General features: G+C 41.2%; 1 protein-coding gene across 1 annotated transcript in view; it reads right to left on the reverse strand.

Annotated features, from left to right (window-relative positions):
* Positions 1-703: 703 nt before the first annotated feature.
* LOC119027211 (astrocytic phosphoprotein PEA-15) overlaps positions 704-12,747 on the reverse strand; it is a 44,452-nt gene continuing 32,408 nt past the window's right edge. Inside the window, exons 2-4 of the mRNA XM_037112180.1 lie at positions 2,547-2,721; positions 2,277-2,432; positions 704-910 (exon numbers count right to left, since the gene is read on the reverse strand). Of these exons, the coding sequence (XP_036968075.1) occupies positions 846-910; positions 2,277-2,432; positions 2,547-2,718 (393 nt within the window). The 5' untranslated portion in view covers positions 2,719-2,721 and the 3' untranslated portion in view covers positions 704-845. The remainder of the gene's footprint in view (positions 911-2,276; positions 2,433-2,546; positions 2,722-12,747) is intronic.

Raw genomic sequence — 12,747 nt, forward strand, 5'->3', positions numbered from 1 at the left:
CTTTACATCACGACAAAAAGTGTGTCGTTCCCAAAATGTTGAAGTACGACTGAACACATCTGAACCACAGAGTCTGGAGTTTTTAGCTTCTAAGTGTCATGTTAAACTGCAGGTTTTTAAAAAAAAATCTTTTGTTTTTGATCATGTTAACTTTTGCATTAACATATGTTCGTTTGTGAAGCCGTCAGTCGATCAATTTTGACATTTTGCATATTTAAGGCGAATTAGCAACTTTTGAATCACGTTAGTTGTAGTTATGTATCACCGTACATTCGATATGTACACAGCTTCAGTGTTTCTCTGGTTTACCATCGGCTCTCTGACGTTTAACATCTCACAAACTTTGCTATTTCACTGTGTTGTTGACTTCTGAAGGCTTGGGTTCGTCGTTGTCTCACCGGGTGTTGATGATTTAACTGTAATAAAATTGAACTGACACACGCACAGACACACACACGGTTGCATAAACACAGCATCACAGATTGAACAGTGTTTACAGATTATACTCGTTCTGAACTGACCCACTCAGCGTTTGAATCGAGGGTAGACTTTGGCTCTCTGACTCTGCCCCTCCGTCTCCAGATTTCTTCTTCTAATGTCTTTTTTGTTTACTTCCCCCCGTCTCTGCATCGCTACGATCTGATTGGTTGCTCTGTAAAGGTGGCCGGCCTGGCGCGGCTGTGTGTCACGGAGGGTGGTGTGGCTGGTTGTGTGTGTGTGTGCGGTGGGTGGGTGTGGTGGGAGGTGGGCGAGTGATGGGGTCGGTCGGAAACGGTTGGTCGGTTGATTGGAGTGCCGGAAGTGGAGAAATCAAGATGCAAAGACCAGGGCCCGGGGTCTGGACCTCACACTTTTTTAGGGGGAGGGGCCAACTTGATGATCTCATCTTCAGAGGGCTGGCGGATGATGTCTTGTAGGACGGGGGGAGGGGTTGGAAAAAGAGAAAGACAGAGAGAAAACGTAAGGAGAGGGGCGTCACACCAATGTTAGCATCTCATTTTAGCTCAAACTCAGATTCTATTATTTACAATATTAACGAGGTAATAAACACAAACACTACAACATTATTATCATTATTACTCTCTGCTCTGTTTTATTTGTTCGCCTGAATTGTTTAAAGCATCTTCAGACTTTGAGACGATTTGTTGGTAAATAAAATGTTTGTTTTTTTTTGTGTGAAAAATCTACCGTACATTTAGTTTAAACAAGGTTTCAAATGTTAAGACTGTGAGCATATTACTGACAGAACTCGCTATTAAAAAAATTCTGCTCACTGAATTGTAGCGCTGTTGGTATTGAAAAAGGAGATACGCCCAGAAGTCAGAATCTTCTGATGTGGTGTGCTTTCAATTTTTGACCTTTGGATTAAGGAATTGATTTAAGAAGATAAAACAAAAGGTAAAACGGCGGCAGGAGATAAATAAAGCAAGAGAAATCCAGAGGATGAAGCAGGAAGAAGAAAAGTAACCATTAATATCACAATAAACATGAAAATAAGAGCTTTTTTTGAGTTCTTTCGGGGAACCTGTCATAAAGAAGATGCCTCCCAAACAGAACGGAGCCAAACAAACACTTAATCATTTTTAATAGTTATATCTTTTTTATTGGCCACTGTACCCGTGTTTTAATGTTGTCTTGACTCGACCTGGCTGCGAGCTGAATTTCCCCCGTGAACTGAGCCGAGCTCCAAAAAAGAAATGAGGTTAATAACGGCAGCAAACAGCCGGAGAGAGGAGCGAAGAGCGAAGAGCGAAGAGCAAAGAGCGAGATATTCACTGCAACATGACACCTGCCTCATGACATGCTGATCATTTTGCTTTTAAAATGATATCAAATACGTAATTCAACCAGACTACATGTGAGATTAAGTGAAAATTCAGGCTTTAAAAAAACACTTTATAGAAAGGACAGGGCAGAATGAGAACAGAGGAACAAAGGAGGAAAACAATCACCCAAAATACGTTTTTTTAGTTTTACAATAGTTTCTTTTCAACGTCTGTGACCTATTTTAACCTTTGAAGGCTGATATTTTTGTCCTAAACAAGTTAAATTATGCAGCAATTCACAAAAGAAAAGTCTCTCCTCTACCTCAATCACCCTTAAACTCCTACAGAATAACAGGAAGTTAATGCAGTTTTCTGTTCGGCCACTGGAGGGCAGAACTTGACCAGATTTGGCAGACCAGGAAGCCAATCAGAACCAGGGTCAAATTAACTTGATATTCCAAGACACATGCATTAAGCACTTTGTCTACATGTCCTGTCGAGTGTTGTTACCTTTGTATTTCTTGGCTGAGGGGATGCGCGTGAGCTTGGTGTCGATTTCGTCGTCCTCGGAGATCTTCAGCACGGTGGTGCGGTACTCGATCACCCTCGTCAGCAGGTCCGGTCGCCGCGAGATCTCAAAGATGTGCTCGATGTACGACAGATTATCTGCGCGAGAGGTGTCATTAGCGGTGTTGTTCATAGGGAATTTTACATCAGACATGTCACGCTAAAGAGGTTAGACTGTGACAGACGGACTGACAGGGCGATCTGGTGCCTCACCTTGGGCCAGCTTGTCGTTCTTCTCCAGGTAGCTGAACCACTCCTTGGAGGAGGTGATGTTGTTGCTCTGGTCCTCGGGGATGTCCTCCTTGCAGGCCGACTTGAGCTGCTCCAAGTCTTCGTTGGTGATGTTTTCAGACAGGTCGCTGAGCAGAGAGCTGTACTCCGCCATGGTCTGGAGGAGGGAGGACAGAGGAGAGACGGTTACATACACTGGATAGAAAAGTAAATAGGCCGTCAGAGCGAGGCGACAGAAACTGAAGAGGGAGAAAGATACGAAGAACGACGACTGAAAAAACATAATGTTGTTAAACTGCTCACAGCCCACCTACTTCCCAGACTTGCCGAGTGGAAAACAGTTCTGACGCGTTAGCTAATGACAATAACATACTGTCAGTGTGGGATGGAAAAAGGACAGAACACATCAAACGGTTCGAGCGTCTCTCTTTGTGAGATCATTCACGAGCAGCTGAAAGAGGAGATCGACTGAAAAGACCGAAACAAAAGTCTTGCACTGTAATTAAAAGAGTCCCAAAGGAGAGAATCTGAGTCCCTCTGTGAAGGACGTGAGTCAGCATTCAGCTTGTTTTGTTTTCCATCGTGAGGTTATCTACCTAAACTGACACAACTCAAACTGATCTCTCCGATAAGCGTATCAGTCTGGTGTCGACAAAAAACAACAATGAACTGATAACGCTGTCATTTTTTGGTAATTTGGTTACCTTTTTTTTTCACTGAAAAAGAGCTCAGAAAAGATACGAGTCAAGAAGAAAGAACCTGACAGACAAGAAACAAAAACTACACAAACTTTAAAAATAAAAAACTATAGAATAACATCTGCGGTTTCTTTTACACACTGCACCCTTTAAGCAATTAGCAAGTTCCCTAAAAATGTACTTTTAGCGCCACAAATCATGTGCCAAGACGATGACAGGAGTTATTTGTTTACTTTTTTCACATCAAGTCAACACTAATGAAGATTTCTGTGGTTCTCTGCCTCCCTCTGGTGGACTGACCAATGAAAAACATGCATGTGTTCCTGTAGAATAACAGAAACAAGTCAGATCTGGCTTCTTCTATGTGTCCATTACATTAATTTTGTCTCTATTACCTCACATAAATAGTTTTTTCAAGTCTGGGGGTATGCAAATTTTTAAATTTGAGAAAAAGAGGATGAAGTGGATAAATATTCTGTATCTGCAGAATATCTAAGTTTTAATGGAATTGGAATTGTTATCAGGAGTAAAAAAGTCAGATCGGTGCAGTCCTATGTTCCTGCCACCTCTGTTTGCATGCAAGAGGTTAAGGATGGTTCCTAACACTTCACTGCATATAACATTCAAAAATCACAGTTGCTCTCTTCCCTCAGAGTTTCTGACTCATAAATCTCGAGAGCATTTCTCACACAAGCTATAGTTTCAGGATCACGGTCTGCCGCATGAAACGGGTTTAATTGATTTCCGCTGGCTTGTTTTTACATTCAAACCTCAAACGGGAACAGTGGGTGAAAGGATTCAGCATGAAGGCATGCAGTGGTTACGGTTCAGCCCGGTGTTAAGGAATGAGTGCTGTCAAGATCGCAGGGTTTAGGTTTTCCTCACAAAAAGATATGGGAAGATCGGCTGCCTGTGTGTGTGTGTGTGTGTGTGTGTGTGTGTGTGTGTAGGAGTGTGTGTGTTGGCATGTGAGTCGCTCAGAAAACGGGCAGCCGGCGAGAGAAAGAAAAACAGAAAAACAGACAGTGATTCAGACATGTTGTGAGGCCGTCTGCTCTGCTCAGCTGCGTCTGGTTCAGGAGAAGCGAAGGACAAATGGATCAAGAGGAAAGCGTCGAGTCTCAGGCTGCAGATCTCGGTTATTAGCATATTTGGGTCAAGCTATTCGTGTACGTCTTCATGTTCAGACGAGCCCAAACGTTCCTGCGCAGAGGCGATTGTTAGCACAATTTAAAGAATATAAACATCTGGAGTTTGTACATAAAATGCTAACCTGATACTGATAACTAATAATTTAATGGTTCCATATTATAGAAAGTTAGGTTTATTTTTCTTTTTGATTATAAAGCAGGAGATGCTTTGTTAATACTGTTTACATATCAAAACGCTCAAAAAAAAAAAAAAACGCTCTAAAGAAGCTGGAATAAGAGAATATTTCAGTTTTTGCTTGAAAATTTGGTGAATGTTTGCTGTAGAGCCCGACTGATAATTGACTTTTGGTGCCTGATGCCAGTACTGATATATTGGCCGATAATCCCATAATTCTTACAATGATCCATCAAATGTGTTCATCAAACACTTGTGATCAAGATGTGTGACAGAGGCAGGATATATGAATATATGACAGTTTTACAATAAATTACTAGAGCCTGACCGATGGATTAAACAGACCAATGCCAAAACCAATATTAGGGATTCTGGGCCATTTCACGTTTAGATTCCTTATTTTTGGTCAGAGGTTTTAAAAAAAGATCCATATGTGAAGCTTTCTAGAAAAGGCTGCTACAGCGTATTCGCCCCTGCTCACATCCAATCAAACAGCCGCCTCAGGATTTCCAAAAGGACATGATATCCCAGATTTTAGTCGAGATGTTCTCCTGCCTCCAGTTGAGCTGTGTGGAAGTGATTAAGGTCACCTGAAAGCAGCTGCGGTTGAGCTGAACGGTATCAAGTGTCTTGCTCAGGGACACTTTGGCAACTTTGTGAAGCGACACCAGTCGCAGCAGGACTATTTCCATCCATCCATCCATCCATCCATCCCCAACATAAACATGCATCATGCATCTCTGTCGGTGTCACACACATCAGCAACCCCAACCCTTCCCCCCTTCTCTCCCCAAGTTGCTGGCATCCATGCATCTGGCTCGATGCAGTGCACCATGGGGCACTGGCACGTAGCTCTGTCTGCCTCTGATCCCCTCAGTCTCATCGCAGATAAGCACGGCGTACAGAAAGCCCAGAAGAGCTGCGTGATGAGTGGTGTGACCTATATAAGCGGGCTGCTGTTAGCGGTGGCCGCCAGCAGAGGGCACCCTTTAGATACTGTAGCAGCCACTTTGGTTGTTTGAGAATCTCATGGCGGAACAATGCCTTACTTAATCGTCTCTGGCGTGCTCAGATGGACATGTGGAAATGAGCTGATGGTTTATAGCCGAGCAGCAGAACCAGAGCATGACTTAATTCTGACATAAGCCAAAAACAAACAAACAAACAAAAAGATAATTCATGGCCACATTTTCGTTCAAAAATACAGGCAGACTTCAATTTTAAATCCACCAGAAATCGCAAATCTGCATTAAACAGGTCTACATGCTGCACTGACAAATGGTGACAAAGTTGCAGTAGTGTGACGGCGACTGTAACCCGTCCCATCAGGCTGATTTAAGGTCAAATTTGTTTGTCCGCTCTCTAATGGCTAATGGTGGCATTTGGTTTTGGTTCGTCTGAACCACGATCTCAGCCTCAGGGCGAGAGCGGAATGATGACAGAGCGCTTTTTACTGTGCATCTGGTGTGTGTATGTGTGTGTGTTTCTTCAGTCTTAAATGTCACATTCATCTCCCCTCTAACCAGAGCAACTTGCTCAATCAACACAAAGCACTGCGTGGGAGAGAGCAGGGATATGCACCTTAACTCCCAGTGAATACAGCCAGAGTCTGAATGCTTACTGTGTGTGTGTGTGTGTGAGTGTGCTGCCTTGAAATGCAAGTTTGTGAAGAGAGTGTGTATGTGTGTGAATGTGTTTTTAAACGACTCACGAGCTTGTGAATTGTGTGTGTGTGTGTGTGTGTGTGTGTGTGAGAAAGAGAGAGAGAGAGAGAGACAGAGGGGAGGCAGACTAAAAGAATGAATGTGTGTGTGTGTGTGTGTGTGTGTGTGTGTGTGTGTGTGTGTGTGTGAGAAAGAGAGAGAGAGAGAGACAGAGGGGAGGCAGACTAAAAGAATGAATGTGTGTGTGTGTGTGTGTGTGTGTGTGTGTGTGTGTGTGTGTGTGTGTGTCGCCTCCACTCTCGACCCAGGTCGCCCGGACTGCTCTCTGTTTTGCACCACAATGGACTGCCGCTGCTTTTGTGTACTTTTAAAGGAGAAAAGGAAAAAAAAAACAAAAAACAGAACGACAATGGATGGAGTGGCTACATTTAGTGTTTGTCTCCCACCACCTACATAACGTTGCTCCATCTCCGCGCCGCCTTTTAACTCTTTCTGCACCATGAATTAAAAGATATTTATATTGAGACAGTCAATACAGGCCGAGGTTCAAAAACGCTAATATCTTTTTGAATTTTAGAAAATCAGGAATTATTATTCTTTCTCTTGAAATGCACAGAATCTCTCTTTTCTCCAAGTAAATCATGTAATTTATTTCCTAAACGTGCTCAAACAGTCGCAAAATAGAAATGTGAGGTTTTGTTGTAAGTATTTTCTTTTTCTTTCATTTCTGTATTTCTCTCTCGCTCTATCCCCTAAAGTAAATCATTTCTGTGAGGGTCTAAATGTCTCTCTGCCTAAAATAAAAGACATTTTTACAGGGCTTTAGCATCAAAACCATAAAACTTTGCCCAAAACTGAAACATGTTAGAAAATCTAAGTTCTCTAGACATTTTTAGCAATTTGGAGTTGCGCCATGAAGGACTGTTTTATGCCGTTTATATGTGTTTATATGTGGCGGACCCTGCCACCTTTCTAGCCTCAAACAGTGTATGTTCCTCTGAGAACAGCTTGTTTATTTACTTGGAAATAAACACGTGAATAAACAAGCTGGAAACTCTATTGAACTGAACAATATTGAAATTCTGAGGTTGAATTTCTTCCCCAAAACTGCGTAGTGCCCCTTTAAATACACATTTGCGCTGCTGTTAAATGTCTCAGTGTTCATGGATCATCATCGCTGCCTCTTAACCAAGTGTAGCAGCAATTCTTTGGCAACAGCAATAAACCCCAAATCAGTGTATCTATGATTTAGCTGTTTCCTGACGACAAAATACAGAAAAACTGACCATAAATAATCACAGAAAGTTGGTGAAGCTTCTTTAGAGGCTGAAACTGAAAGCTAGATATTCATCTTTATATTCCTGTGCCATATTGTAGTCACGCTCTGAGTAAGAGTTTGTGAAATCCCCCTCTAACTCTAACTAACACCCCCCGCCCCCCCGCAGTCTCTCTGGGACGAGCCTGACACTGCCTCCATACATAGAGAGCCACTGTGCTTCACATTCTCATGAACACAAACATGCTTTTGTCTGCTCGTTCCTCTGTCTCTGATGCTGCCTGTGTGTGTGTGTGTGTGTGTGTTTGTGTGTGTGTGTGAGAGTGTGTGAGTGTGTGCGAGTTTGCATTTGTGTGTCCCCTCTTTGATAGGTAGATGTTGCTGAAGGATGCAAGTCCCCTCTTGGCAATTTCATAAGAAAAAAAAAAATATTAAAAGAACAGATTTGAAGCAATATTATGGTGAAAGACCTTAAACGAAGAGTTTCTATTTTATTGTTGTTTTTTTCAAAATGACCAGAAAAAGACGTCCCTTCATAGATAGTGGAGCGATGTAGTGCCCGGTTAGCAAAGTTGACATGTATGTGTGTGTGTATGTGTGCATTTGTGTGTCCCCTCTTTGATAGGTAGACAAAGGTATAGGATGCGAGTCCCCTCTGGGCAATTGTGTAAAAAAATATAAATAAAAGAACATATTTGGAGCAATATTATGGTGAAAGACCTGAAAAGAATCTTTTCTATCTTATATTATACACTACTGTCCAAGTCCCCTCTTAGACTGTGGAGACATGTAGTGCCCTGTTAGCAATATTGACATGTATGTGTGTGTGAGTGTCATTAAATTTTTGAGAGATGGAGAGAAAGAGTGATCATGAAATTAATATTACACAATTCAGCTGTAACGGGAGATTCTGACCATTAATGTGTGTGTTTGTGTGTTGGGAAATTAATTCAAGCCTGCTTTTATGCCACCTTTTTGATCCTGCCATTGTTTGTATGCTTAATTTTGTGAATTACATAACTTCTGTATTCACATTGAGTTGAGGTTCTTTCTACAAGCCTATTTAAAAAAAAAAAAAAAAAAAATCTCTCCTGCATGTCTGTTTTTCTTTTCTTGTTGTGTTTCTGCTGCTTTTTAAAAAATCAATCAAATGAATAACAAAGGGTTTACGCTTGTGTTTCATGCTCAGTTTGAAATCTCAAAGTCTCTCACAATTTTTCAGCATTTGAGGGAGCATACTGTCAAGTTTTTGGCACACAGGCGTCAACAGTGTAGTATTGTAATCTTTGACAGATCAAGTTTCTGACAAAAGTATTACTCATCTGATTTTTACACTAAGGAAAATAAGAACTTTAAGCAACCTTCGTAGCCATTTGGGTCTCAATCTCTGAGTTTATAAGGTGCATTTGAACGCACCGCAACCTCCCTGTGAATGCACTCTTGTTATATGAAGCTCTTTAGATTTAAGATTTTAAGACAGGCATGAAGTCCATCTGAGTCGGTCAAAGTATGGCTAGCTTAGCTTAGCATAAAGACTGTAAACAAGGGGGAACCAGATAGCATGACGCCTCCAACCTCCTCCAACTAAGCTAAGCTAATCATGTCCTAGATCTAGTTTAGTATCTCGTGTACCAAAATGAGAATATTAGGATTTGGATGAATAAACCTAACCTGAATGTTGAACACAGCGCAGTGTGCACCCTTTCAGAATAAAAGTCCTAATCAGGATGATAAATATGCACAAAAACACAGAAATTTAAAGCATGCAGATTCCGGACAAATCATACATGGAGATTTTCTTCTCTTCCGTTCTCCAGAAATCGAGCATAATGTGAAGCAGAGCATTCAACCGTCACTAAAGTTTATTTTATTGTAATATGTAATGTGATAAACTAGCCACAGTGATGCAGCACTTAGAGAAACATAAGGACATGGTTAATTTCTAAACAAGCTGAGACGTGTTGTTTTGGACACACTCCATAATTAATATTAGTACAGGTTTATTTAACTCGGTTATACATTTACGATGATCAGTTAGTTAGTTGTGTTCATGTTGTTTTTTAGCATTCAATGCCTTTGAGTTGCTGAATTATTTTAGTGCTCATTCAGTTTCGTCATTAATGGACTTCCTCAGCTCTCATGGTGTAAATGGATGCCAAGCAGTCTTTATCTTCTCCGTGACTAAACTGTTCACCCCCCCCTGCCCCCCCACCACTTCCACTATAGTCTGCTTTGCATTGTGCAATCAGGCCATTGTCCATCCAGATGAGAGCCAGTGTTCACACTCTCCAGCTCGTCTACGTCCTTGTTCTTTTTCCCTGGCATCTCTTTTCCTCTTCGATCCTCTCTCTCGCATCTTTATCTCCCTGTCTGATCACAATGGGGGGTTTCATAAATGTGCAACAGCATGCAAGCACCGACGTGAAGGGACACATGTCAGTAAGCACAGCAGCAGGCGATCGATGCGTCCGTTTGAGTGCAGAAATGGTCTAAAGGCAGTGACGATACATCTGCAGAGTCCTTGTGCACTTACAGATAAAAATCTATTATTTTTTATTTACCATTATCTGCCATCATATTTCACAACACTGTCTCCATTCTCTTTACATTGTCAAGTGCTCCAATAATCAACCTGCTGAGTGCTGAGGGCGGGAGATCACACACACACACACACACACACACACACACACACACACTTACAGGCATACATATGTACCAAAACTCCATTCACCCTCCACACCAATGACGTTGCCATGGAGACCAGGCCTGGCTTTGCCTTTAGGCCTGCAGGCTGTTACCTAGCGACAGGGCAGAGACCATACTCCCGTTCCTTCCTCACTTCACCTCGCACCCTCCCCAACCCTTTCAGAATAAAAGCGCTTCCCCATAAGGGATCACTGATGTACACAGGTCAGGTGTTGACATTTCTTCATACACGAAAAAAAGAACCCCCCTAAAGCCAGAAAAGCGAAGAAAGCATGGAAATAAAAAAAAGCCCCCAAAACAAAACAAAAAAGCCAGAAAGCATAACAAAGAACAGAAAAAGCCAAAATATTTCCCCAAAAGCATAAAAAAGACCACGAAAGAGCCAAAAACCATCAAGAAGGACAAAAAAAGAGACAAAAATGACCCTTGAAAAAAACTATGAGTATTTTTTTTCTCCCCAATAGTTGTTGACAGTATTTAAGCAGCAAGAAAACTAATAAGAATTTAGATTTGTATTGTGGAATTGTCTGTAAATCATTACAGATTTAAATACATACTGATGAGATAAACCTTTCTGCAAATTCAAACATACAACCTCAGAAAAAATTATCGCCTCAATGCACATAATCACCGTGGAAAGTTTAATATTTTTCTCTCTGTAGTGTCTCTCCATTAATTGTATTGTAGCATTTGAGTCTATTTGCAGAACTGAAACCTGACATTGTGTTATTAACAAACAACAGTTTTGGTTCACAGTGGCTAACACGGTAGTACAACACACAACAATGTGTCAGAAAACACTGCACATATAAATGAGTGAGCACAGAAACACAACATGAGGGAGCTGATCTCTTGACATCGTGACAGTCATATGATTAATACACATGCTCGCTCGCCCTGCAACCACGACTCCTCTCACTCTCTTCTTTATCAAAGCCTACACACACACACACACACACAGAGCCCTCGCCAACTGTGCTGGACTTCAGCATGGAGACAAGCCTTTAGATTTTACCATGGCAACCAAACCACCGGGATAGCAGCTCAAAAATCTCTGCGACAGAGAATCTGGGAAGAGGAGCAGACTGTTGTACTGTTTTCAATAAATATATCCAGACTTCTTTGTGTCGCTCGTTTATTCCTGCCAGCTCTTTCAAGTTTTCTTTTTTTGTTTATAACTCATTAAGTTCAAAAGCAAAACTACACAAGAGGTACTGATCGAATCAGAAGCACAAAAGATACCAGCCAGCAGTCAGGTGTTATTTACTGTAGATAAAACGATGCGTAATGCGTGCTGCTTTAAATGCTTGTATGAAAATCAGTGGCTGTATAACGTCGCTCGTATGTTTTTGAAGAGCCAAAATGAAGCTGATGAAATATGGGCAAAGAGGTGGAGCGTGGGTGGAGATGAAGCAAAGCTAGTTAGTTAAAAAAGGCCACCAAGCTAGCTATAGCTAACAAGCTATCAGTTTGATCGCAACAAGCCAGAATAACTTCCTGTACATTAGTCGCAAGAAAGTGTGTTTGTGTTGCGTCAAACCAAAGTTTTTAATCCAAAAAGTTTCAAAACAACAAAAACAAACCCTGTTTTCTCTCCTCAACAACTCTGGGTGTTTACTCCTGCAAGAAGTGCCATGTGTCTGTCTCTCCCCTCCCGTCTGTTAGTCCAATTAGCCACACGGAAAGACAAAACGACCGAGAGATCAAGTTAAGTAACTGGAATCACCTGAGGTGAAGCGACTTCCTTAAAACAGCCATGCCCCTAATTATGCATAACTTTATTTCAAACCTTGAAAGTCATATAAATACTCACATCCTGGAAAAGTACTTTTTATTTCAGGCTGCAAACGTGTTTATTTGTGCTGTAATGTTCAGCATTTTAACATGTGCTCACTTTACCTCAAGTGGCGGTTACTGCAGTTTTTTTGTATTTCTGCATTAGCTTCTTTTCTCTTCTCTGGAGGTAGCAGCTTGATGAAAATTGAAAAAAGAAAATGTCTCTCACATCACACAAGGTTTGATACACTTATTAATAGCGCCTGCAGACTCCAGTATATTATCTTTCAAGGTTATCTTCTTGTGAATAAAGTCACTTAATAAATAACAGCAACGGAAAAATGAGGACAGGCATAAATTTAAGCTAAACTTATCACTCGAAAAAGCTTCTGAGTCTCTTTGAAGATTCAGAATCGTCTTAAAGGTGTATTACGTAGTTTTGGAGAAGACATTGTTTTCCTTTGACAACAGCTTGTGTACTAAATTATGGACAAAATAAATATATTTGTATCATCACTTCATTACGTATATATCAAAAATCTGAGTTTGAATCTCGTCTCCAAAACTACATAGTGCCCCTTAAATTTAGCATTTTTTCATCCCGATTAAGCAAAACGAGCACATGGGTTGCAGTCAAACGCTTGAAAGAAAAAGCAATTAGCTGCACCCTCAGAGATGCAAAAATGATATTGGTGGATGGGTGGGAGAGACTTCCTGACCTGAGAGGTAGATTTTCA

The sequence above is a fragment of the Acanthopagrus latus genome, chromosome 10 (genome assembly GCF_904848185.1).
Source record: "Acanthopagrus latus isolate v.2019 chromosome 10, fAcaLat1.1, whole genome shotgun sequence".
NCBI classification, from domain to species: Eukaryota; Metazoa; Chordata; class Actinopteri; order Spariformes; family Sparidae; genus Acanthopagrus; species Acanthopagrus latus.